Genomic DNA, 27,935 nt, shown 5'->3' with positions numbered 1-27,935 from the left:
AAGAGTGATTGTCTTGTCTTTGGAGCTGAACACAGATTGAGTGTGATGTGTCATACACTATTACAGCGTGCTGAAGATGCATCACTTCTTTGATCCTTAGTTTCCTCAAAAAAAAAAGATACTTGCTCAAAGTTATCAAACACTGACAATGTTTTTTGTGTGATTCCTTATGAATATTAATGCAGAAAATGAGTCCTTAAAAAACTTAAGTTATACGAGGGGGTATGATTTTTCTTTTTTTACAAGTAGGAAGAAGCAGGTGTTGTGATTGAAGCAGGCTTTGTAGAAGGGCTTCACATTAACATCAGCTCATTCTTTGCTTCGATTTGTTCACACGTCGCAAGGGAGCACAGCTATTTTCTTGCAGGCTTTCGACAGACGTGTTTGGAGAAGGAAAATTTCTCAAGGGTGGAAAATTTGTATTTTTTTTGTCTCGTTTGGTAATAGCTGAATACATTTTGTAGATAGACTGCAATAATGGATGTGTCAAAACAGAACAAAAAGGAATTGTGTAGTGAGGAAAACACTTCACCTGGAGGACGCAGCATGCCGACTCCCCAGTCCCAGGAGAGTCTGCCTGCTCTATGTGTCTTGTGTCCATGTATGTATGTTGTTCATGTTGCACTGATAAAGCATATTTGCACATTTCAATATTTTTCTTCCTTTCCTCAGTTTCGCATCAGGATTGCCTGAATGTTTAAATGTAATTTGTCACATTACCATAGTTCATTTTAAAGCCAAGTGTGGAAAATACTGTGAGGCCTTAGACTGAAAGCTGGACTGGAGAATATAAAGTCTGCACAAGCAGCTGGTTAGCAAAGCAAAAACTGGAACTAGGGGGACGTGGTCCTCCATTTGGATGTCATTTTTTATACTTTAGGTTTTGTATGAATTGTTATTGAGCTTCAAAATAGGGCTGAATTTGTTACCTTTCCTCCTACGTTCCTGGTTTTAATAATAAGCTGAGCTAACTGACTTCTGGCTCCAGCTACAAATTTAGCAAATAGACGTGACTTTTCAAATTCTCACCAAGACGGCGAATAAGTGTATTTCTTTTGAATGTCCAGTTATCCCTTTCAGTTAGAGTCACTATTTAAGTGTAAGCGCTTCTACTAATTTGTTACATTATTAGTGTGCGGTATTTTCAGGTGGCTTTAAGAGCCTAGAGTCTTTGAAATACACACTCTTTGATGTATAAAGGAAATGTCCATTTGCTATAATAGTCTTTTCCTTAGAGGCAGTGTCAAAACCACATACCTTAGTGAGCCTGAAATAATTAAGACCAGCAGACTGAGGGGACACTCTGGAGTTCATTACTTTCAGGTTTTAGAAATGGTAATTAGGTTGGTTTTTTTTTATGTCTGGATTCGGTTTCCTCTTTCTCACTTGTTCTATTTTCCCCCCACTGCTGTCTTTCCCCCCCTTACCGTAGTGGTTTGCTTTGATGCTAAGATCAACTTTGATGACAATGCTGAGTTCCGTCAGAAAAGCGTGTTTGCCATGGACGACATGACGGAGGCCGACCCCACGGAGATGGCGGCAGCAAAGTGGGACCTTAAATATATCGGACTGGATGGGAACATTGCCTGCTTTGGTAAGGAAGCGAATCTCTCCATCAGACCCGACACACCTGCCCACACATACACCACCCAATAAAGGAGTCCTCCCAAAAGCCTACCCCTCCTGCCATGTGGCTTTAACGTGTCTCTTAAGTCGAGTAAGCGAAAAGCTCGAACACAGTTAAAACTTAGTCAAACTAACGGCAGGCTGTGCTCTCCTCCAGTCCACATTACAAGCAGCTTTCTGAAGACTCCAGAAGGATTGCTGCCGTAACCAATGCGTTCTAATTAGCTATAATCCGCCCAGAAAGTCTCCTGTGAGCCAGATTGTTAGCATTCTCATTAAAGGCCCCCTCTCTTGTCATAAATCAAAGCTTTTACAGTGTACAACAGCACTAACAGGTGCTCTCACGTCTTACCCCGTAGCCTCATAAACACATTAGTTGTCTGTTAGCACTTCTTCTCCATTCTGCACACAAACCCCATTCTGCATCCCCAGCTCCCAGGCTCTCTTAAAGTAACAACAGCTTTTAAGGCCCCGCAGCTTCCTTGAGAGCTCCGTAAGCCACCAAAGTGACAGCTGTTAAAGCGAATTTCCCTTTTATTGAGACCTCTGTTGGGGAGCTTGCCAGGACACAAGTTCAGCTTGGCTAAACCAAATTATGTAGGACATTTTTGTGCACTTGGCTCCTGCACAACTCAGCGGGGCAGAGGCACTGGCAGTTGGCTAAATGATGACATAGTCCACAGTCCAAAAGCATAGCACAACCTCTTCTAATCAACACTCTCTTCTCTGAAGTCGGGAGCTGAGTTGTAATCAAATTTTCTCTGTGTTGCTTGACTTGAATGTTTCTGATTAGAAGATTTCCAGCAGATTCACTTTTTAAGTGTGGCATTTTTTTCCAGCTATTTGCTCGTATTTAGTGGATGACTTAGCACTGAATTCCTTTGCGGGTTATTATAGTTCATGCCATCTTTCCTTCAGTGTCAGTAATGTTACTTTAATTAACTCGTGTCGGCATGTATCGCACTTTGTTCTCGGGCACGTCTGTTTCAATATCCGAATATTAGCCTTTACTTAATGTTCAAATTTAGCTTTGTTATGCTTTAGTCTAAATTATCGTTAACACAAACGTGTGAAAGTGCATAAAAATGAGGGCCTAATTATTACATTACATTATCGTAACAGTGAATGGAGCTGGTTTGGCCATGGCCACGTGTGACATCATTGACCTGCATGGAGGAAAGCCAGCAAACTTCCTGGACCTGGGTGGTGGAGTCAAAGAGAAACAGGTGTACGAGGCTTTTAAGCTGCTCACTGCTGACCCAAAGGTAGGAACAAACTGTTAACAAAGAGGTCGCTTGCCTGCTTCTTGAACAGCTTGACTGTAACAGTTGAGTACATAGGCTAAATTGGTTACTGATTTTAAAGCACAGCTTGAAAGAAAAAGCAATTTTACCACCTGTTGAATTGCGTTTGATATTGCAGTCATGTATTTTGTCACAGTACATTCATAAAGCTCTATCTGTCTGGTTAGAGCTTTGTCAGTGCAACTCATTAGTCTGGGGACCTTGGCATATGCCCATGTTTAACTTAGGAAAACAGACTCTGGGAGGCTGTGTGATTATATGCCATCATTTCAGTTACTGTGGCATGATAAATTGGCGCTCTGTATTCTGCAGTAACTGCGCTTGTAAAGAAAGGCTAAGACGTGCAACCGCGTGCGCTGTGAACACGCAATAACGGGCTCATATGCCGCTCAGATTTAATGCACATATAAAACTTTAAATGAAAAGCATGCGACAGAAATTCTCGCGGCTGTGAATGAGTGGCAGCTCGGGGTGTTTTACAAGTGATTCTGCTCCATGTTCGGAAAGCTAATAATTCCAAGCTAAACAACGTAAGCCTTGTAACGATACCGCAGTGCTGATTGTGTGTTGACAGTTATCACATTGCTAAATCCCTCACTGCTGTCACTCCTGTATCCCAGGAATGATCACGGGTTCGCTCTCTGGAGCGTCTCTACTTGGTTGTGTTGAATACAGAGTAGAATTAGATTGAAATTCAGTCCTCAGCTCACTTTTTTTTTTTTAATCTTTCTTTAAAAAAAACACATGCTGACTTCACTTGGCAGTAAATATTTTTGAAGAATTAGTTTCGCATCTAGTTTAAAAAGCTATCTTGCCAACTGGAATTTCCTCAAATGGCTTTCCAGGACAGGTTACTAAACAATACAGCTACAGCACGCTGTATGGCATGTGATACATAGTCTAGTCTTAAAATAGATATTCTGTATATATTACACATACCAGAAAGCTTTATTTCATCTAAAGCTCATTCGAAACACTGAAGTAGGATTTTTCATGGTAGCAGTGTTGCACACCTTTTGTTGATGAATGTTAAAAACTTGCTAACCTTAACACTCCAGCAGGTGATACATTGCCTGACTCGAAAAATCCACTGTGTGATCGATTTTGGTCTCACAAAATCAGCCCGGCAGACTGTGGAGAAAAATAAAAATGAATATGGTGGTTAAAAAAGAAATGCAATCAACAGGGGAGATTTGCTGCTCTCTTCCCCTGAGGGAGCCACATTTTTATTATTATTATACCCTTTTAAAACAAGTTGGATATCTTCAAAGGCGAGATCAGGTTTTACAGTCTGTATCCACTGGCCCCCTCACCATCAAACACTCCTCCTGTTCCTCTTTCTCTTTTTTTTTGCCTTGGGTTGATTCCCCAAATCCAGATGGGGGAGTAGGCCTGCTGCCTGTCCCTCCTGCTGCTGTGTATGGAAACAGAGACAGGAAGCTCCTCCCTAACAGGAAAAAAATAGAGGAGGATTGACATTAAACTGGGTTGGAAGCACCATTAGCATTTCAACCAGGGGAGCTGAGAAACCCGCTCTGATCTGTGGAGGGAATGTTAATCATTTCACAATAAGAGCATGCTGCTCATTTGCATTTGGTTTCTTTTTTTTCCTCCCCACAAATTACTACTCCCAAATCTTTAAAAGATGTATGAGCAGTAAGTAACAGTAAAATCACACCCTGGGTAAACGTGGATGGGATGAGGTGCCGAGGCAAAATTGATCGACTCAGAGCGTCAGTAAATTCTGTTTTTACTTATTTGCTTTAAACATCAAGGCTTCAGTGCTTATTTCCTTCAAATGTGCAGCCCTTTGTTTAGTATTTATTCAAAGTTTAGAGTCTCAGACAGCCTGGTCTACTTGCATTTCACATCATTATTTTTCTACTGATTTAAAAAAACAAAACTTTCGCTGCTTTCGCATAATAGGGTTGATAGAGTGCCTTATAAGATGCTTACTTCCACTGGCACTGAATAAAATGAGTTTGGTAGCTGCTGTGAGGAAGGCCAGAAATGTTCTGTTGCATATGTGAAAATGTGCTTTTTATTAAGAACCACTGCAACTTTTGAGTGCCAAGATTAAAATGGTTTATGTCCTGCGAAGAAAAAATGATAGAAGTCCATTCAGCAGGAAATATTCCACCGTAATGACACCTTATGCTTCCTCCAAAAAAAGAAAAGAGGGGGAAAAACAGGTATTTTTGGGGTCCGTCTCTTCTTTCTGGCTTTCTTCCTCGGTTGCTTTTTCCGCTTTTGTCTCCCTCCCTCCCCTCTGTCTTTCTTGCGCTCTCTCCTTCTCAATCTCCGCTTTGATGTCTCAGGCTCATTGTGCTGAGAGGAGTGGATGCGACGCGAGTGTACCGCTGGCACTGAATAGCAGAGATGGAGCATGAGATGACAAAGGCTTCCTTTTCTTGTTTGCTCACTTCCCCAGTATCTACCCTTAAAGCATTCATTACCTTCTAATTATTATGTTGTGAATGAAAGGGGAAGAGAAAACAGATAAAATGGAGGGATACCGCATGAGAAGTGGGAACAAGACGGGAAAGAAAATCGGAATGAAATGAATGTGAGATAAATAAGCGAATCATAGAGCTGTATGTCACCCCCCCACCCCACCCTACCCAAGTGTGTGCGTGTGCGCGTTAACTATGTGAGATGTTATGTAGCTCAGCTGGGTCTACTAGACCAATAAGGTTTGTTTGAATTTAGGCCCCCGGCTTTTTTAACAGGAACATATTTATCTTCCATGCTAAAATAAATAGCTCCACTTTCTTCACATCCACGCGTGGAACAGTTTGATGACAGAATGGCTGAATTTATTGAGGTTTCCCTCACATCACCTGTAGGCACAGGAGCAGGCAGCAAATACCAACAGCCAAATAACCTCGTTATTGCCTTGCGCCTGTGCCGTAAAGAAGGTGGCAGATGGATGTTTTGTCCAACTCGACATCCATTTTGTTCTCGGGGCTTAAGGCTGTTTTCTATAATTTTTATAGGCTAGAGTAAATGATGACATTTTTCTAAAACACACTCTTGTTGTGGCTAGATGCCTGTATCAGGGCCGCCATTATATCAACCTACTAATTGCCAAGGCGGCTTGTTTTGTGATTTATTTTGTCGCCGTTACGTAATTAATATTCTATTCAAGTATGCCGAGCGTTTTCGTAATACTTTAACCTTTCATTCCCATATTCATGCGTCTCGCTGCGAATGCATAAAGGAGCCCTTTTCAAAGGTTTATTACAATGCGAAACATCTAAAGCCCTGATCTTATCTGCGACTACGGCAAACTCGATGTTTTCAAATGAATGAGAAAATGAGCACGTACGGCAGCCTGTCGGTAAATGAACATGTCGTGCTGACTCATGAGTTTGTGTGGGAAGCTTGGTTAACATTACATTGAGTTTGTGCATCTCATGTGTTCACAGATCAGCCTTTCATTCCAAATTTACTGTAATGCAAACCAGAGTCTGCAGCAGAGAGGCAGCGCGGCGATCCTGGGGATGAATACTGAGGTTCTTTCTGTTTCTTGACCAACAGTTCCCCATTTCCATTTTACAATTTATGAAAACTACAGAATCCAAAGCAGTCCGACTTTAAAAATTAACTGGCTTTCGGTGTAGATAACGTCTTCCCCTTCCAGAATAAGGTTGTGTTGCGGTGTTGCTCGAAGGAGAGTTAAATTTCCGAAGTGAGCGAGCTGTCAGTGTTCTGCCTCCCACTCAGTTGTTTCTGCGTGTGTTCAAAGAGATGGCGATGAAGAAAGAACAAAAGTATAATGTGCTGAAAGTTGTAAATAATATAAAAACTGGGAAATATTTCATTAAAGCGAGGAAATTACACATTTATGTATCAGATATGATAATAATGAAAACAGCTATTCCTATATTGCGACCTTAAACATACAGGCAGTGTTTGTTTCTGCGTCTTATGACAGATATTCTCTTTTTTCTTCTTTGTACATTGTTACCTTTAGGCTTGTTGCGTACTGCAGTAGTTTGTCACGTCTCTGCGTTGTTTAAGGTGAAGCAGGCACGCTATGAGGTGAAAGAGGCACAGACGGGCACATTAGCATTAGTCAGCCGGGGGACCCGCCTCTCAGGCAAAAACAGAGTCGTGTACATATTCATTTTTTGGCGTTGCATAATCACGCTGCTGATCGTGAAACGTCTTTTAGCTCGCACTGGTGTGTGTGTGTGTGTGTGTGTGTGTGTGTGTGTGTGTGACAGTTTGAAATGCTGAGTCTCACCTGTGTGTATGTAATTTCGAGTTTCTCCCTCCGAGAGCTCTCCCTCCATTCTCACTTGCTCTCTCCCTCCCTCTCGCTCTCTTTGTGTGGGATTATTATGCGTGTCGCTCCAGCCCCCCCATTGCCCTCAAAGAAAACTACACACAATTTTACCTCTTTCCAGCTCAGTGACTCTGCTTTAACTCACCTGTGGTTCCCCTTTAACCACTTTCCTCGTTGTTGCAGTGACACTCCCGAGCCCTGCCGGCTCTAAGCCCCATCTCACCCTCTACAGGGAACACACCACTATTACTACCTCTCCAATACTGTCTTATGTTATCTGTGAAACAGTCTTTACTGGTGTTATACACCACTACTTATGTGCTGATGTATACCCAGGCATTTCCTGTCTGCTCCTGCTAGTCTGTCATTTCACTAGTTCTTCTTGTGTTTTCTGCTTCTCTTTCTCCACCTTTTATCTCTCCTTCTTTGTGCTTCTTCTTTCTTCCCAGCAGACTTTCATCTCACTAAATCCTGTTAAAGTCAATGTGAAGAGCTTCCTTCAGTTTCATGCCTGCTAGTTAAATCCTGCAGGTGCCCAGGCACTGTTTCTCATCCCTGTATGGAGATGTCTGTACCCGTGTCCAGTGTGCTCCAGTGTATGCAGACAGAGAAAAGGGAAGAGGGCTCAGGTCCAAGCCAGGTGAGCCAGAGAAATGTGTCGTGAAAAGCCCATCATCCTTTCCTCACTGAAAAGAAGGAAAAGAGCTGTGTTACAGGGCTGTTTCCTTAGGGTGTTACAACACTCGTTTGCAATGAAAACCGCACAGCTCTTCCTGTCACTGTTAAGAAATGCAAATAGGTGCAAATAAATGCTTGTGTCGTGGCACAGCCACATCATACAGACGCACACACACGTAGACCTCATGGGAGCCAAACAACTTTTAATCACAACAGTCACCTGCAATATTAGAGTCCCATGCTGCGTTATTTTAGTAGGAAAGAAATCACCTTTCCGCCTGGAGCCGAAGGCCTTTGGGAGATTCTGGTCCCCTGTGTTATAAACACGAGCAATGTGAGCTGGTGAGAAAAGGAGAGAAAGAAGAAAACAAGCTACCTCAGTAATGGGGTTCATTCCCAGTGTGCAGAGTATTACACAAGTAGTAAACAGGGGGCCAGACATAAAGGGACGCATGCTTAGTCCAGTCAACGCACTGGGGCAGCTATATTGAGGCCAAGCCGTAGGAAGAGTGAGCACTGCTCGAGACAGGCAGACAGTTTGTGCGCTCCGAGGGAGCGGTGGCTCTCTGTTTTCCAGTCACTGGTTGCGTAGGTCATTGTGTTGGCTTGCCATCATTTGAGAAAGCCTCCATCTCATATTATTTTTTCCTGCAGATTTGCTTATAGTGCATTTAAGTCCCGTAGTGATGGATATAGGGTTAGGTTCTGTGTGCGTCTTTGAGGACCTTTTCGTCTCCAGCTCATTTAAAATCAGTGCAGCAATATAAGAAGCTTCTATTATAGGCTAACCTTAGAGTACACTGACCCTGGCGATAGTCCTTGAAATGTATTCACCTTTTTTTTTTTTTTCTATTTGAACATATAGTTTTTGAATGCGTGTGCATATAAATTTCAATGCTTTCCATTCTGAGCTCCCAAGATTGAGGGCAAAAGTTCAAAACCCCTTTGTGCAGCTTTATAAAATACACATGTACAGGCCGAGGCAGCATGGGTGAACATGCTTGATGAGACCTTACCTCATGGCAGTATTTTAAGTTCAGCTTCCGAATGAACTTTTGGTGTTTCGCAATTTTTAACATGACTTCTTCTAACAAGAGAAGTCAGGAAGAAGCAGATGTTCTTCTATTATTTCTGGGGGGGTTTTCACATTTTTTCCCCAATAGTTTTAATGAGTGCACCCATGAAACCAAGTGAATACATGTTACACACAGCAGCTGGTGTGTTGAAGTGTTGATTGGTAGAGACGCGAGATGGCATATGGATGTTTGTTTCGGTTTATACAGATATATACATTTTGTGTGTGTGTGTGAATCAATACCAGTGTTGGCAGAGCTCTGTTTCTGTTTTCAGCTCGTGCATGTGTAGCTTTGGCTGTTAGCTTTACATTTGTAAACTCTATCTGTGCTGCAGTTGTAACATGAGAGAATTGCAGATGGTGTCTTATATCTCTTTGCAGTGTGTTGGGTGAAAGCAGTAGATTTAACTTCCACCTTCACTTAGGCATAACTACAATTAAACTGAGTGCTTATAACCAGCCTAACTATATTTTCTTAATTTTCTGTATTAGGGTTTTGAAGCAGTTCATGCTCGGAACATATGAGGAATTTTGAGAGCCCATTAAAGATCCCGTAACACTGAAATTAACAGTAAAATGTTAATACGCCCGGAAATGCGTTAATATTAGCCATTTAACCATTATTACTAGCCATATTAGCCACATGCCAAGTTATTATTTAGGTAGCAGTTGTTGGCAGTGGCTAACTATTAAACTATAACATTAGTGAGGAAGCTAGGAAGCAAACAGCATCAGTTCTGTCCATCTTTAACTCTAATAGACGGAGTTAACAGGAAGACTATTTATGTGTATAAAGTGTAATGTTTTTCCTAAATTCCCAGAACGAAACTGAGAAAAGTCTTCTAGCAACTACAATATGTGCTTTACTTTTATACGTATTGCATGAAAGAACAAGAGTATAATGATGAAATGCAAACTGCATCCAGAAACAGAAACTACTGCACAGCCAGCATGCTAACACAAAGCTAGCCAAAAACTCAGAATGATGTTAAAGGGCCCAGCAGCCTTACCCTGAATATCAACCCTGAGTTTCCACCTGTACATGTTTCTACAGTAGGATCACTGTGCCTTTAAAGTTTCTTTCAGCTAGTTCTAATCTCTACTTGGTGTTTTTAGTTTTGCTTACATAAAAACTATTAGGATTTATCATGGTGTGTGGGACTGTAGCCAAAAATGTATGTTAATTTGTACTTATGAGATTACAGAGTGCGTCTCAGGTCATTTTTCAGAGTAACATGGAAACAATGTAACAAATTACTTTCTCTGGTGAGTGATTAAGTAATATCTTGTGTCACTTTTATGAAAGCTAATGAGTCAAGTGTGATACTTTTTTGAGTAACCTGACACTCTTGATCAGTACAAAAAAATATGCTGCCCAGTCACCAGAAGCACAGAAAATGTTGCCTTTTGTCAGGGTTTTTTTTTTTTTTTTTTTTTTTTTTTTTTGCACAAATACTTCATATGTAGACATCTTAGAGTTCAGTTACTCTGTGTCACTGTTATTAACATTATTGTTTGTATTGTTATAATCTTTCTTTTTAAAAACTGCCTTTTCCCTTTGCTTTTTTTTTTTCACCTCATGGTATCAGAAAGAGTATCAACTATCAATAATTTTCTGGTCAGTATCAAGTTTAAAAATGTAGTATCGTGACAACCCTGTACTAGTTTCTTATCTTAACCAGAATCACAGAAGTATCAGAAAACAAGTCTGTTGTAGTAGATCGTGTAAGCACACCATGTCAGAAGTACTTGACCTTTTTGGACTTGAGCCTGAGTTACAAATGCATATCCTCTGTCGGCACGTTGATGCAGGTTAAACAAACACCGCTGGTCTGTCTGTGTGGTTTGACTCTCCTCTCCACCTGGGTTTGATGTGGGTCAAATGCTGCCCAGCTTTGGTCACTTTCTCTTGCTGTCTGAAGTGGAAAGAGTCTTAACTTTTAAGTGTCATTTACCAACTGGCTGAAGGAGGACTGAGAGCACGGATGAGGGCAGAGAGAGAAAAAGCAATAAAAAGCTGGAAAGAGAGAGAGAAATTTTGCACACCTTGGTGTTGAAGAGAGAGGGAGGGGTGAAACGAACTTTTTCCTGCATGTAATTCTGTGTCATTTTTAGCCTTAACTGTGAAAAGTAAAGCACCTCGCTCCTAGCAAGGATAATTTACAGCTGCTCTGTGAGTGGCTTTAATGCAGGTTGAATGAGAGTGAAATAGATCTGTGACATGCACAAGCGTGCTCTCTTGAAAGCAGCATTGAATGGGTGAATGTTGAGACAGGTCAATGACATGTGGCATGATGAAGAAGCACAAAAATATATGCTTGCTTCCCCCCAGAAAAGAGACGTTTAAGCCACAAGTGAAGAACAAACAGTGCTTTTAGACTAACTATTGTACACTCTCTCTCTTATTTCTGTGCTTAATTTGTGGGCTTCAACTGTCCAGACATGTACAATGGAACTGATGAGTTGTCAGATTGATTTGCCCTTCAGGGAGCTGTCGTCTTCTCCACTTGATCTGGGTTGGAACCCACAGCGTGCTTTTAAAGACTCATGTCATTTTCCACAGCACCATCAGCAGACAACACTATTAACCTAACCATCATGTATGCAAGAAGACCGTGGATCGCTAATGTATTCACCTCATCCCAGCACCTTGACTTGGCACCAATTTGTCCCCTATTGAGACACACACACTCGTGCACACATGCAGACAGAGACGAAGAGACAAAGAGGGAGACAGGTCCCATGGGTATGTCTGATTGAGCTTTCTCCTGTCTGCCATTCCTCATCCGAGGGAAATCAATAGAGGATCTGGGATTGGAGCTTGAGCTAATTGAGCTCTGCTCTCTCTGTTCTCTTATTGCTGCCAGGAGCATTTTGTCATCACAGCACCTGGTTCACACCACGGGGCCAGGGGGAGCCAGTCAGCGATCAGATAGGGCCTTTGGATGCCACAGGGAGGTGAGCCGCATGTGATTGAGCAACCTTGTGAAGTCAAGCACTCAGAGGAAGGGCATACCAAAGACGCTCTTCATTTATTTTCATTTGCTTCTTTTCACCTGATGATAAAGGAAGTGGAAATACATTTTTAGTTTTATAAAGTTTAATAATTTCAACAGTGATTATCACATTGGGCAGATCCTTGTTAGAACTCCGTATTGGTCATTGCATCTATCTGCATGTATTTTACATCTCACTACAAAAAACACAGAGAATAAATTAAAAGGCTTTAAACTTAAAGCCGTTGTCGTGCCAGTTTAAACCCTGATGCTTTTTAGCCCTGTATATCGCAGCATGAAAGCAGCAGTTCGTTGTGTTTACACACCACACAGGGTTTCAACATAGTCACCCACGATAATGCCTCATATTAAATGTGGCGTGCTGTTGCTAGCCAGTGTTCTCCTCTTCTGAGTGTTGAGTAAATGAAGATTTCTTCCATCCAAACCATCTGCTGTCATCACTCCACCCTTTGCCACCAGTTCCAGTTCCCATCCTTCCATCTGTCCATGTTCCAAGACTTGAGAGAGTATGACCATCACAGACTTTTCCCTGTGCAGCTCTGAGAGACATTGCTGCAGAAATGTGACTCCCTCATTTCATGCTCCTCTGGCGCGTATGTGTGCACACGGGTGCGGGAGGGGGTGGATTATATGTGGCCACTCGAACACTCAGTCGATGAGATCAATCGTGCTCGGTGAGCCATATATTGACACCACAAACACTGTACCCTCTCCTGCTCTCATGCTATCAAGGTGGAGGTTGGTGGTGCGCAGGTTAATTTCAGTGAAAGCTGCCGAAAGTTTGACGAGTAAATATGGCAGCTAGCTAGCTCTTTTTGGCTAGAGGTGACCAAAGTGCACCTCATTAACTGCAGTATGAGTCACTGTAAGATGCATCACTCATCACTCAAGGAGATGCATGTACTTTAAAAAGGGCTAATAGTTTAATAGCAGCATGTATTTGCAGATGCTTTGTTGAACAAACTCTGAAATTTCATTCAGTTTACATTTTTCAGCTCCTGCAGGCTGCTGTGTTATAGGATTCTGCAACTGAACACAATATTATCACACAATATTTTTGTTCAGTCGCATGAATGAGAGCTGAGATTCTGCACTTTAAGCACTTATTCATCATGAAATTGAAACTTGAATATGTTTTGGTACACTGCGAAAAATTGTGCCAGCTTCCAGAAATATGTGAACCTAACTGTCTTTTCTGGTCACGCTGCTTCTTTCTGTGCTGGATTTTCACTGCGGGTGGGGCTGAGGAAGCGCCTCCATACACAGCAGACTAAAAATACTGAAACTGCATGAAATATCAATGATTAGTTTAAGAATATGTTGGGTTATTTCTTTTGCGTTGTGATATTTATCTGAACATATTTAATCTGCACCACTTTCTGTGTATGCATGTAGATTTCATTCTTAGGGATTGTGTTTATTCTAACAAGGCCCTAGGCTCTGAACAACTCACATTAACCTTCTGATTTTAGTCAGACTTGGCTCTAAATACCTCCCCTCCCACTGCCCTCTCTGCTGCTGATGCCTCGTGAGCTTTGACAGGGTCACGGGTTAAAACATCATCTCCTTTCCTCTAGCTCCTTTGTGCCATCCACCTCCATAATGTCCTCAGAATGAGCAACATTAAAGGACAACAGTTTTAGCTTCTTTGTCCACACTGTAAGTAAATAAGAGCAGGATTGTGCTAATGCTTGCTGTTTCAAAAAGAAAGCCACCCAAATTCTGAAAATCCCAAAGCATTTGCTCTTAAAATGTGGCGTCTTCCTACAGATGCTGTCGCTTAATAAACCGTTCCTGAATACACTATCTGTTTAGATGTCCTGTCTCTTCTCTGTGCCCCTCCTCCCCGCTCGTCATGTTTCAGGTAGTTGCTGCTTTGTATGGCGAGACATGCCGGCAGCAGTACAGCGAGAGATTATTGTCACAGTAATTGGCTTTTCCAGGCCTGATTTGATACGAGCCTCTTGTCTGATCCACACACTTCTTTATTATCAAGCGTAATGGAAAGACGATGAGGCTCCCATAAAACGCTTGGCTCGTCATATCTCCAGAGAAATCGCCTCTCGTGTTTTGTTTCCATGCTCCGGGTCAGGATAGATGGCGTTATATCTGTGTGAAGACTGAAAGCCCATAGAGGTGCACACACTAGCACACACTAGCACACACTAGCACACACTAGCATTAGGCATACTGGATCTGCACACATGAGAAGAAAAATGGTCTTTTTCTATATTTCCTGTCTTAATTTTAAGGTAAAGTTACATTAGAGGATATTGACATGGATAATAGTTTTTGATACCAATACCTAAACAGTTCTGCTATAGGTCTGATTCTTTATCACACGTTTGCTGGGTTTGACTCATATGGGACTTTAATGTCATTGTTTTGCGTTGTGCAGCTGTCAAATAACACAAAGTTTCTAGGAATGTTATTTTAAAGGATAATTTAAACTCTGCTCTGGATTTCCATCCCTGTTCAGAAGCGCTGGTTGGTGCATAAGAGCGAGAGCATCAGGCCTAAACAAAAGGGCACATCACCCTCACCAATGAAATTAAACAAGTGCATGTGAATTAGATAAATAACTGGGTAAGCGCCAAATGATGAGGATAATGATTGTCAGGCCAAAACTGATGCTATTAGTATTTGCTCAGCAGGTGATGCTGTTTCTTTTTTGTTTTGCTTTTGACTTTATTACTCCCCCTTCTATAACTAAAATACTTCATTATTATTGTTGTTGTTGTTTAAAACAGACTGGTACTCTGCTATCTGGATTTCACAGTGCTGTATGTGAAGTCACTCACAGTTTCATTTCGCTCCATTCTTGTGGCCGGACCACCTATCAGAACTCCGATCAGATAAACTCTGACAGATTTCATTTTCTTCAGAGGACAACATTACACTTCTATATGTTTACACAGCAAATTGTTGTTTGCAGTTTTATTAATGTTTAAAATCTCATATATTAAACCCTTAATCGCTATTTTGCTAGTACGCACTGCGGCACATTTCCCTTATCCAGATTTTATTGTCCCAGCGTTCCCCATAAGTGACAGCTGGTTGGAAGAATTTGCTATCAGATTGCATGATCCAGTTCAATTCCTGGTACTCTGTCCAAGCTGACATGACTGTCTGCTGCTGTGGCAGTCTGCCTTGTTCACCAAGCAGCAGAGGCAGTGTTGAACACGGCTCTCCTCCATTATTATCTCAGTCACTATCTGCTACTGCCAGAGGAAGATACAGATGGACAAGAGATTTTTGCAGGGAAAATGGAAAAGTACTGTGAAGGCAGGGGAAAAAAATGTTTTTATTTCTTTGAGATTGTTTGAAATAAAAATAAATTATTTCAGTTTAATTTCTGTAGTTTGTGTTCAGGGTTCAACTTTACCATTACCACCTGGTGAAGTCTACTGGCGGCTACAGTTTCATTTCTTATACGATGTCGCATTCACACATTCTTAAGTGCTGATTCTACATTTTTGTAGAATTTCCTCCACGACTTTGCTGATTCACTCACTGGGTTTCAAAGTCCCTCAAGCTGAACATGTTTGCCATTGCTGTCATAGTGGATGCAAGGAGCAAGGGTTGCAATGGACTGAGACCAAGGGCACTGCATGCTCATACAGCAGGGAGTAGGCCTGCACTCAGATGGAGCTCACTTTGTAATTTAAATTTAGTGGCAGGAGTTTGCAGTATATTATATATATTGTTTATATTGATATACCAGCATAGTTGGATGTTGAATTACAAAAATCTCAATGGAGTAAAAATGGCATTTGGCAATGTTCATGGGCTCTAGACTACAGGTACTCATTAATAGAATAGAATAGAAGAGAAGAGATGAGAAGAGAATAATCCTTTAATTGTCCCACAAGGGGAAAATTGGTTGTAACAGCAGCAAGAAAAACACATATACAAACAAACGGGACACAGAACAGAAACATACACAATTTTTTACATATTTACATCATGGACAATAGCTACCAAAAAGAGTACTGTACAGTTATTAAAATAAAATAAAATAAATTAAAATAAAATAACTGCCAATGATTTGTTGTTGCAAACACTCCCTATATTTAAAAGGGTTAGTCTGTCTAAATACTTTTGAGCCTCTGAGAAAGGCACACTACACCACACTGATTGTATTCATAAACTGTTAATGCAGTGCTTTAGTTAAACCCCTTGAATCAGTCAATATTTCAGATATTTCACATCTTGACTGTTTGAAATCCACTGTGCTGGTGTGCAGAGGGAAAACTACAAAAACTGCATCACTGTCCAAATACTACTCATGGACCTTGTACTGTGTATTTTTGGTTAGCATTACACGAGAGGGGACAAAGCACTAACATACCTGGTTTTAAATGAATTGAATCAAATGCCATTGAAAAATATAATTATCTGAATCCCAAAGGGATGCCCTCGCTATTAATCTACTGATTTTTTTTTTTTTCATTAGGCTTTTGTGGTGTGCTTGTTTCCTTACCTACAGCAGATTGTCATTTTAACAGCCGTATGACACTCATTCTTATTTGTTTATTTTTTGTAGCAAGCATAGTGAGGAGTACTGGAAGAAAAGACCAACCAAATGGAAAGTGAGAAAGTGCAAAGGATGAGAAGAAAAGGAGGGAATGTGTATGTAGTGTGCAGAGGGTGGTAAAATGGGTGGAGGAGTGGGGCTGGGAGAGGAGTTCTAGCAGTGATTACATTGTCCATCAGGCCACAGGACGGCCTGCATCAGCCCGCAGGATTGATGTTTGACAGAATAATTAGAAAACTGTCTCAGCCTGTAATCACTGGAGCTCATCTTCCCGAAGAAGACTTCCATTCACTTTGTGCCACACATACACGCACACACATACAGGCTAGTGGGAACCATCTGTGGTTGACTTGTATATGGGACAGTGGGTTGATAGAGTGGTAAGATGGGAGTGTTCCTGTTTATTCTTAAGAAAGTGAAAGACTTTATCTGCAGCAGTGGGGACAGGAGGCGAGCGTGGCGCCTCACTCACTGGTTGGCTGACGGCAGGAGTGGGGAATGCGCTGGCGATTTTAAAGGTGCCGGTGGTAGGATTTATGGAGTGGCAAAAAATGAATTAAATGGAGTTTTACTACGGTGGGTGGCAGAACGAATGAGATGTGGGACCAAAAAAAAAACCTCACTTTGACTCTTTCATTACTAGTGTGTTTGCTATAGGAGTGACTAGATCTGCAATGCTAGTCAAAGTGGACAACCGCGTATTTGCAGTAGCCTGTAGTGAATGGCAGGACATGAGTAACCCATCATTACTAAGCTGTGACACACCAGTGAACGTGCTTAAGAGTAGTGGATGGTAACTAAAATCTAATCACACCTTAACTGTGTTTTCTTAAAGGTACAGGTTTACTTTTGCTAATCTGGCGTTTGTTCATAACACCAGCAATTAATCCTTACCGAATATTATAAGCTATAATGATTAAGGCTTATATTTAAATAAACACACCAGTGTGAGATGGAGTAATTACAGTGAGCTACACTGAGTCAGTGGAAAGTGTATTGAACAAAGCATTCTTATCACAAGAATAATTTAGGCAGGTGCTCTGGAACTTTCAGTCCTCGCATGTTTTTCTCCATTTAAGCCTCAAAGATACATAACAGATATTGTAATCTAGTTATTAGATTGTAATAGATTCTCTTGTACGTTTGATATTGATATTCAAACTCTGTTTCAATGCCTGTTGATGGCTTGTCTAGAAGTAGTCAGCCCATCAACCAATACATCTAAAACATAATTTATCAGCAGCTTTCCTTGATTCAGCTGCATGTTGAGTCTGTGACAGCCCTGCTTTGTGATTATTGCACATCAGTTAGCATTAGCGCCTCCAGGTAAGAGGTCACAACATTAAACATGTCATTCTTACATTGCTTTTAAACAGACTTGTGGAGCCTATCCCAGCTTTGAGTGAGGGGACAGGATACACTCAGGATAAGTTGGAATATACCACAGAGTTAAAACACAACCACCCAACTATCAAATAGTAGAACAACCTCTGTTTCATTATTAGGCCAACACTGCAGTGCAGGAGGGAAGACAGAATATCAGGTCAGCAAGATAGCCCAAAACATTCAAATGAAAGAACTAGATGTTGGTCTTGAAATGATAGACGAGCGGCACGGTTTCCATATTTAAACAGACAAGTTTATTTGGGGTGAACTGGACAGAAGGATGAAAGCAAAGCAACCTACAAGTGGACCACTTTGCAGAAAGAGTATTGAGATCAACTTTCAACTGTTTTTTTTGTTTGGTTTGGTTTTTTGCCACAAGTATAATTAATAATGAGATTTAAACCTTGCAGAGATTTTCACGAGATGCAGCCATGTTCATCGGCATAACTTTGTGCTGAACATTAGGGGGGGTCAAAGTCTCTGTCTAAATAAATAAATAAATCTGGGTAAATTCCCAGATGATTAAACATGCAACTATTTTGCTGGTAATAACTGAAATGAGTAAAGAAAATCAACAGCCTATTTATGCAAGATAATTCATTATTTTATTGGGGGGGTTATATTGGCTGGGTCTGATTATTGGGTGGGTCATAACCCCCCTAACCCCCCTGGAAATTACTCCCCTGGCCATGTTATTGATTTGAAAACTCTACGTTTCCTCGTTCTTGACTTATTGCATTTACAAACTTGGGTGTCCACACCGCCCCACCATATACCAAACTCAAAAGATTAAGAGGAGGGTTTTTTTTGTTTTGTTTTTTTGTTTTTTCATAATAATTACAAAACACAAATAACAAAAATGGCAACACTATTTTGATGTTATCTAATGCAGTGCAAAAAACAAAACAAAAATAAATAAATAAATTGATAACTGGCAGTGAGTCTTTTGTGTGCACACAGTCTGTGTCAACACACAGGGGAACACTGAGACTTCAGAACATTTTCACTGTGTTTGTCTCATTCAGCCACATATTTGTTTCAAATAACTTTCAGATTTTTCACATAACAAGCAGCACGGATTTTGTCTCTCATCATTTCAGCTGCAAGCACTTTATAAGGTGAACATTGAAACTGAATTGAAATCAGACCTAGCTTTATTCTTGAGATCATTCTCCTTCTGCTGGTCTAACAGCACAGGTATACATGGAGGCTAACAGCTAGTCTTCTCCAGCATCATTGCTCTAGTTTAGTGTTTCCCAACCACTGTGCCACACACACACACACACACACACACACACACAGGCATAACAATACTGCTTGTATAAATATGAACATATGAAGTTGATGACTGTGAAAATAAAATAGATCATTGTAGTCAATTTCTTGTTTGCTCTCAAACCTGCGACATGACTACTACTGACACATTAGCTTGCACTTGAAGTTCAAAGGTCACATTATATGGCCTTCCTGTTATTCAGAAGGCCCCCAGACAAGACTTTCATCGATCTAGAATCTACTCTGCATCTTCCTTTTCTCCCCAGGCTTTTATTGGTTTCTCTGATCCCTTTAATACCTGAGCAAACCATTAATGGCTAATTGATATGCTGCACCGTTCTCCTGAACTCCATCAAAGTATGCATGGCAAAATGTCAGCCATAAAGCCATTGGTTGCCCCCACCCCCCTCCCTTCCTCTAAGACACATGAAAAATCCTTTGCATTTGCATATGTGAACAGGCCACATCTCTATTTGATGAGACTTGAGGACATGGGAAATTTTTATGTAAGAGCTCTCAGTGCAGGAGAATAAAAGGCATGAGCTGAGGTTGCTAACATGCCCAATCAGTGTGTGTATCTGTGTCTGGCTTCTTGTAAATTAAACCCTGATTGTGCCCATCTGTTTCGACCAGGTTTGGATGTTCCTGGCAATTTAGCACCCACTTTCCCAGACCTTGTTGCATCCACAGGGGTTGGGAAGGAGAGAAAGCTGGAATAGAGAGCAAATTGGGTCTATTCTATCAATTTCTGAATTACTCATTTAGCTGGGGCTGAGTGCCGTAGAGAAATCGTCATCTCCATTCATTAGCTGCTGTGATTTGGTCATTGACAAGAATGATAAATGAATAAGTGGGTTTGTAGGAAGGAGTTCTGTACTGTATGCAGAGGCTTGCTTTTCATTAAGCTTTTCTCTCGATTTTGGCATTTATAATAGGACATATGAACTTTGACGTCAGTGCAACTACTATACTGTTCTTGTCCCTCTAAGTATGTTCTAGGGATCTAATATGCCATCCTTTTGGTGCACGTAGCTGATTTCATATAGCAAATTCTCACTCTACACCATATTCACCTGCCCCTTGCTTAATTGGCTGCCCTTCCATTCTCTCACAGCTTTATGGAGCCCCTAAGGTACGGTTTGTGCTTATGTATTCTTAGAAAACTTGTGCTGCGTTGGTGTAGTACTTGTAAGATGCATTAAGGTGAAAATTGTAGTTGCAGTGCCACTTAATTGTGAGGGGGAGGAATGTGAAGTCCAGAATGAACACTAGAGAAGTTCTGTAAAAAATCTTTTTCCCTTCCCTGTCAGCTTGTTTAAGAGCAGTTATTCCACTGCTCTTAAACAAAAAGGAGAGAGAGAGAGACTTACAAATTCTTTTTTTTAAAGAAGAGTCTCACACACAGCAGAGTAGAGCAGTTAATCTACAGGAGTCACTAATAACAGAAGCAACTTATAACCAAAATATGACAACCCCTTCAAAATTGTTTTACACTCCATACATGTTCCTCAAGTCCCCCACAATATATCCTCAATATGTAAAATCTATTGATTGAGCAAAAGAAACAAAATCTATACAGATTTATAACCTTGCATGTTGTAACAACCCTTATTATGGTATAGCACCGCTAGGGGATGTCATCCTATTATTGTAGTAGTTGGAGAAACTCCTAGTGTGAGTGGCAGCGGCAGCCATTACAGCTGAGCATGCTGCTCTCCTTTCGTCTGTTTAGAGAGACCGTACCATTGTAATGGGCTGGCGCCGGCGACTGCCTAACCACGGCACATGTATGTATGAACGGTGTAGAGCCTTGGAGACCCGGCTTGTATGGTCTTGTTCTGTTAACGCTAAATAAAGGCCTTTGTTCTGTTTAACTGACTGTCCTCCGAGTTGTCCGGCTAATTTCCACACCAGGATTACCTGTTGAGCATTTTTGAGCATTAGTGTAATCTATTTGTTTACGCCAATGTTTACTTGGAAGTCATTCTGCTCTGTTACTTTTTTGTTAAGTTGTTTATAGTGGAACGCACTTCACTGAAAGCGAGCGGTCAGGCCTGCTCTGTCGGACACGTAAATGGTGGGGAGGTGACTAAAGATGAGAGTTTGGGCGATGATTTGCCTTGCAAAGCACACCCATCTGCCCTCTCGATGGCTCATTGGCTCCCAAGATCAGGTGCTATCTGAACTGGAATCATTTGGATAATTGACCTTCTGTGTGCATACATTAGAATAAATTAATTCTGATTGGCCGTGCAGCATTAGGAACAAAGTGGGAAATGTTGGCTCTTTTATATTCAACTGCTGGTTTGTTCTACCCAGTCTCTTAGGTGATTATGTATGCCATTCCCCAAACTATTATGCATTTCTTCAGTTTAATAAAATAATTCTTTCTCTGAGCAGAGTAGAGCACAGCAGACACACACCAGTACTCAACTTTTTGAAGCTTCAGCCTGACTTTGCAAAAAAGTATCCATCCTAACATATGTCTATGCACTTGTGCAAATTTCTATACATATTTCACGAGTAAAGGTCGGTGATGTATACCAATCTGTGTGTCTGTTCAGGCAAAGAATAAGAATAATATTCCTGCTTTCATCATTTGCTTTCTTGTCTTCCAAGTTGTTGTTTTGTTTTGTTTTTTTAAATCTCCAGATGACCTTGCTATTCCAGTGAAAGTGGTTACACTGTGTGTGTGTGCACCAGGCCCGTGTAGCTTTGTATGTGTCGTTGCTGCGTGATGGACAGCCATTAACCCTTGTTCAAGGGGTTGAGGAATATTTATGTCTGCCTGTCAGCAGTAGCACGACACCCTCCGGGGATGAATAATATGCCTGCCCTACACTGGCTCCAATTGTTGAGTCTAATTCACAACAAAATGGTTTGTGTGTGCATGTTGGTGCCCCTGCTGATAGGTTTACAGTGTGTACGTGCGCATGTGTCAGTTCGGGGGCTCTCTGATACCCTGAGGTGAACAGCAGGAGATGAGTTCTACATCCCTCACTGACATCTGACAAACCTCCCGCTCACCACAGAGGTCGGTCTCCTCGCTCTGCGTCATGCATGGCATCTCTGTTGCCTCATAACTGTTCTTTCCTTTTTCTCTTCCCGTGTAACCTTCAGTGTGCACAAATATATAAAAGGATTTTAATCCTGATTATGTCAACATTAGGATTGGAATGAAAAGGTTGTTCAAAGGTCCTGAAACCTATAGCCTGGAAGAGTTTGCAATTTGTATGGTGACTGTATAGATAGTGGAAGATGGTCTTAAAATGGAAATGAATTAAAATGCCATTGCATTCTATTGAAGTTTCAGCTGTTTTAATTAATTGACCTTCATAACTAATTATCAAATCCCTTCATTTTACTGTTATTAAATCTTGTGTCTACCATCGTTTCCAAATTCATATTTCTTTTCTCCCCCTGAGTGTGACATATTTTCATAGATGGCTCTAAAAAGTCTCCCAAACATTGCTGTTAAAAATGCCTTCTGGATTGCTTTCACTCACTGCAGTAAGCTTTAGGGCCTGTAGTGAATGACTTTTGCTGCCAATGGGATCATTTCTACTCTCAGCCTACATGCAGTGCTGCTCCAGCCTCTGCTGGTGTGAGGTTGTCAAGCTCTAAGAAGAAGAGAAATTTTGTGGAATGAAATAAATACTTATACAGCTGACCCAGAATCTGTCGATACTCTGACACCCATCAATGCAAAAAATTACCATCAGATGAGATACTCGTTTGTAGCAGTATCAGTACTAACAACACCAATTTTGCCTCCTCAAGCTGACCCACAACTTCACACAACACCTGCAGACTTGCAGGCACACAGCCCCTCCCCTGACATTCATAACACTGAATAACACTTTTAGTTATTCGAAGAGACCAGTAAAGCTCTCGTTTAAACAAGATTGAAGTATTGAATAGTTATCATAAATGTTAACTTGGCCAGGTTAACATTTGTGATACCCACTCAATAGGTGCTAACTATTAATACCTATTGCCCAACAACCACAAACCTCGCCTCAGGTCTCAAGATGCCAAGACCTCCAGATCTCAACATCAGTCAACTTAATCATAGTGTTGTTACTGATGCTTTTGTTTGTATTGTTCCAATTTTTTTTTAATTATTGTTTTGCCTCTGAGGAATCAAAAATAGTATTGAGTCGTCATCATCGAGCTTGAAATTCTAGTATCATGATGACCCTAGTATGACCTTAGTGCCAGTCGGATCAGATTTATCTGTTCACTGTGACGATTTGAATACTCGTCCCTTTAATGTAACATCGGCCCGCCATATGAATTTGTTGGAACACACTCAGAAAGTAAGTATGCATTTCTAGTCTGATCAAGCTCCTCTAGCCAGAAACCTGTTCCAGATAAAGTCACGTCCAAATGCTTGAACATTTTAAAACTCTGCTTATGTTTAATGTTCGTTCACATTTTTAAGGTTCTTCAAAATGCTATCCTGGCTTTTTACAAAAAAAGTGTTTCTTTACAAAGTCTGCTGTGGTGGTTTTTGCACCGGAGATTTATAAGTGAGACTTTCAGCCTTCTCGGTTGTTTAAAAGGATTAACTGGCAGCGTAAAAGAATGTGGACATGAGCAGCAAGTAACACGCTTATTGCTCAACTCCTGCTTCATTAGAACTATCCAGTGCTTTCAGAGTATCTTAACCTGTCCTTCATAGCTTTCAACAACAAAGTTTTTCCCCGTCTGCCCCTCTAAGCCAGCAACATCAGCTCCCTGCTCCTATCTGCATGACAAAGAGGAAGTATATTTTGTAAAGCTGACCTTCAGAGGCACCTTCTGGGTTTTCATGTGCTTCAAGTGCATTCAAAGACAAATACACATAAACTCTGTGACACTATTCATAAAATGTGTACATTATCAAAGTTATAGGTGTTGTTGTGGGAGCAATTATTCATAATTTTCCCCACTCTATTATACCCATGTACTCAAATAAAATGCTAGAGTTTACTCTGTAACACAGCAGCGTGGATGAGATTAAATACTTTACCAAACACGACTTCACAAACATATTCTGTTTGGCCTAAGGCACTGAAATGTTTGGTCTTAAACTCAAACTGTGTCAAGATGAAAGCTTGTTTTTGTGTATGTGAATCATAATGATGTAAATGACAGCTGAATGAGTTCACAGTGTGTTGTTGGGACGTTTTTCATAGAAAATACAGGTTTTTCTATAACTTCTTGTGTCTGATAAGTTGTGAGAGTCTCTCTTAAATTTGAAATTTGATTTCCATGAGTACTAGACATTCATTCTGCTTATCATAAATCTGAGGGGAGGTGAAAGGGTCACATAATCACTGTGATGGTTTAGTAGCTAAGAATAAAACTTCAGTCTTTTTTTTTTTTAAGCTTCTTAAATGTTGGTATAGGTGATAACCATCACCTTACTGCATCCAGGAAACTCTTGATCTAGCCTTTTTTTGCTTTTTGTCTTCAGAATCAGAATGTATTGGTCAAGTATGTGTACATGTGCAAGCAATTAGGCTTGAATTTTTCTTTGGTCTCAGTGGAAACAGAATAGACAAACAGACAATAGCAACGTGACACGAACAACAACAACTACATGTATAGCATTTATATTTAAATATTCAGTCGTGTAAAGTGCAAAGATGTTGAAATAAATTATGGAAGAATATCTCTTCTTATTGAACTGATGTTTCCTGGAGCTCAGTGGACACTTGGCCTTTGGTCACTATTACCTATTAACCGACTGTCTCTTAGACAAAAAAGGACATGAACATAAGTAGTAAATCCAGAAGTACTTGGATTGTACACTGTTGCACTTCCAGTTTTACAGTATTCCTTGCCTGTGAAATGGGTACAGCCATTTATTAAAACATGTGTAAGCTTACATATAAATACATTATGTAAGGCAAAAGCAAGTTAATATATCAGCAATTGTACAATTGGATGCTTTCCAGATAGTATTGCATGGTTGATGAAAATCTGACGGTGTATTTCTGTGTTCATAAATCCATCGATTTTGACAGGATCACCAACACCACTGGTTGAAATGCAGCCATGAACCAGTGTTTTACAGCTAACTCCCTCACACTCACTGTTGTACCTCTCATACCTCAGCCTTTTCTTCCTGGCTTCTTGACAGTCACCGTTCAACTCAGACCTTTTCTGATGAGGCTTCATGGAAAAGGGCCAGATGCATCTCTCAGGTCTAATCGCTAGCATGTTATTGGTACAAAAATACTATTTTATGCCTGTTATTTTTGCTATCTGTCATAGATTCATCTAAAAAGATGGGAACAAATTACGTGTTCTTGCAACAGCCTTTTAGTAACAAAGTGTCCAAAGATACAATTTCAGATTGGTTCTTTGCTAAATCGTCTGGTATGTGTAGACAAAACACCGGTTCCCTTGATTTAGATTCATTTTTTTATGCTTGAATGGTTCACAGATTGGTGAAAAACAAAAAATATCCCTCTGAAAATGGTCAGGTACAATGTCCAAAGAAAAACTTTGGAGACCTCCATAAAGCCTTGAGAACTGTTAAAAAGTTTAAGACCGTCTGGTTCCTTGGAAGGAAAATATAAAGAAATTAAGTGTCGCTCAAGAGCTTTGCGCAGTACTGTACATTGATCCAGACATTTAACCCCAAGAAATGAGATGGTTAATAGTAAGATCTGCTGTGGTGTTCACATTGGTCTGTCTACAGTTAAATGTGTTTGATTCTTATATTTAACAGCAGAGAGAGATTTGTTTAGGCTCCACATTTGGAAAGAATCACATGCTGAATGACAGAGTAGAAAAAGTGGTAAAGACGTGTCACTAGGGATCCCCAAAAGTCCCACAAGAAGAGAAACTTGTCACAAAATGTTAGCAAATCACAAAATGAGTTTAATGAAAAAATGCTTTACTTTTTTTTTCTACTTTGCTGAAGAAAAATCAAAGAAAATCTTTAATTGTGGGGCGGTGGAGCCCCTCTAAAATAATCCTCTCAGTCACGACACATTGCACAGTTTTTGTGTTTGCTTGGCATATTAGACAGTTTTGGTTAATTAGCATTATTTGTGCCTCTCACACCTGTCGAACATGTTTAAACTAATCTTAATGGGAATGCCTGGCAGTGACTGGATCAGAAGGCAAATGATTACAATCATTAAACTCCACATGCTGTATGATTTTATCTCCCGACTGTCGACACCAACTGGCCTTCACTGGAACAGATTTGATCCCACTTGGTCCAATCAGTCATTACATCCAAATCATAACTATTAGTGGCCCAGAAATTGTAATGTATATTCACCTCCTATTGCTTTTTTTTCTCTTTATTCAGTCAGAGATTTTTGTGTATGTAAGCATTGCATTACTTCAACAAAACCACAGAGTGCAATGACTGATTCCAAAGCAGTGAAAAAGTTTGTGAGAATAAGATCAGAAGAGCAATGAGAAAACTGTCACAGCCTGTGACCGACCTCACTGCTTACTCACAAGATATGTTAAAGGCCGTTTTCAGGATCCATTCTGTGGTCACGCAGGTTACGCCAGACCTCAGTTTGGGTTTTTCCTCATTTCCCTCTCCCTTTCTGTACCTACCCACACCTTCACACAAACTGATTTTGGCTGGAAGCAAAGCCATCTTTTCCTTGATTGGTTTCTATTCTTTCGCCTGCAGGAAAAAAAAAATGGAATCCCAGGGGGCTCTAGGTTGGAGGTGGCTGAGTGCTCATAAAAGACTCTTGGCCAGGGCATATGTGAGAAGACTCAAAGATGTGGATGAATGCGTGCAAGACATTTCGATGCATACTCGAGTTAAGGCTCTGAAATAGTGCTCTGTCGCGTTGCTCTCAGGATGATTTGTTTTCAGAAAAGAGAATTGGTGCCAATAATAAAAACTGTATGACTATCTATTGAACTGCTGTTCAGTAGATGGTTAAAGTTGGGTTAAATACAGTCACTCTGACAGCATGTAATCATTGCACAGTTTTTAAATTGGCACAAAAACAGGAACATAAAGGAGTATGTGTAGTTAGTAAACTTAGTTCAGTAATTACGTCCTTATGTCCTCCAGATGTAACCCCATCAATCAGACAGGTATCCAGCTGCCTGTTGCGGTAGGCTTTTACCATCAGCTGAAACTTCAGACGCCACTGTCTGTCAAAAGGTGTCTCTGCCAGTGACATGGCCAATCTTTGACATAATGCTCAGTCTGTCTCTCTGCAGTCCCAAGAAGGGGCTGTCATGCTTCAGCAGGCCGGATAATTATTTCCCTCTTATCCCTCCTTGCCAGGGCCAATCCTAGCCTTCAATAGAAGTCAGGGCCTGCACCACTTCCCATCAGTTCTTTCTGTCTCTTTTCTTCTCCATCTCCCTTCTTCCATCTGTTTCACTTCACCTCACTCTCTGACTTTAAGACCTTCTTTTTTCCTCAGTCTGTCTTTATGTCATTCTCTCTTTCCTGTTCTGTATCGTCTCTAAGAATAGATTTGCATGGCAAAATAGATACTCCGTTTGACAGAATCAGTGGTCATAGTAGCAAATGTTCCATAAAATTGCCGTGTGGGGTGTTTGATTCTGTGAAGTGGTCATTTAATGCAAAGCTTGGAGAAGAGTTGGGTTTCCCACAGATGACAGTATTACATGATGGAACTTCTTGATTTTTAAAAATGGTGAATTTAATTCAGTAGGTGGTGTCAGGAGTTTGGATGCTCATTACTCCTCTTGGCGTTGTTCACTGAACCACTCACTGAATGAATGAAACAGTCTG

At 40.7% G+C, this 27,935-nt stretch overlaps 1 protein-coding gene and 1 long non-coding RNA gene across 3 annotated transcripts in view; one reads left to right on the top strand and one right to left on the bottom strand.

The window, feature by feature from the left end:
• LOC112846962 (uncharacterized) overlaps positions 1-8,523 on the bottom strand; it is a 45,386-nt gene extending 36,863 nt beyond the window's left edge. For both annotated transcript variants that reach the window (XR_003220195.1, XR_003220194.1), the window contains exons 1-2: positions 4,172-8,523; positions 3,976-4,061 (exon numbers count right to left, since the gene is read on the bottom strand). This is a non-coding gene — a long non-coding RNA (uncharacterized LOC112846962). The remainder of the gene's footprint in view (positions 1-3,975; positions 4,062-4,171) is intronic.
• suclg2 (succinate-CoA ligase GDP-forming subunit beta) overlaps positions 1-27,935 on the top strand; it is a 101,900-nt gene that overhangs the window by 57,861 nt on the left and 16,104 nt on the right. The window contains exons 8-9 of the mRNA XM_003442757.5: positions 1,433-1,594; positions 2,749-2,891. Of these exons, the coding sequence (XP_003442805.1) occupies positions 1,433-1,594; positions 2,749-2,891 (305 nt within the window). The remainder of the gene's footprint in view (positions 1-1,432; positions 1,595-2,748; positions 2,892-27,935) is intronic.

Source organism: Oreochromis niloticus, linkage group LG5 (genome assembly GCF_001858045.2).
Source record: "Oreochromis niloticus isolate F11D_XX linkage group LG5, O_niloticus_UMD_NMBU, whole genome shotgun sequence".
Taxonomy (NCBI): Eukaryota; Metazoa; Chordata; class Actinopteri; order Cichliformes; family Cichlidae; genus Oreochromis; species Oreochromis niloticus.
The sequence above is the reverse complement of the archived record's forward strand: the minus strand, read 5'-3'. Positions and strand labels throughout refer to the sequence as shown.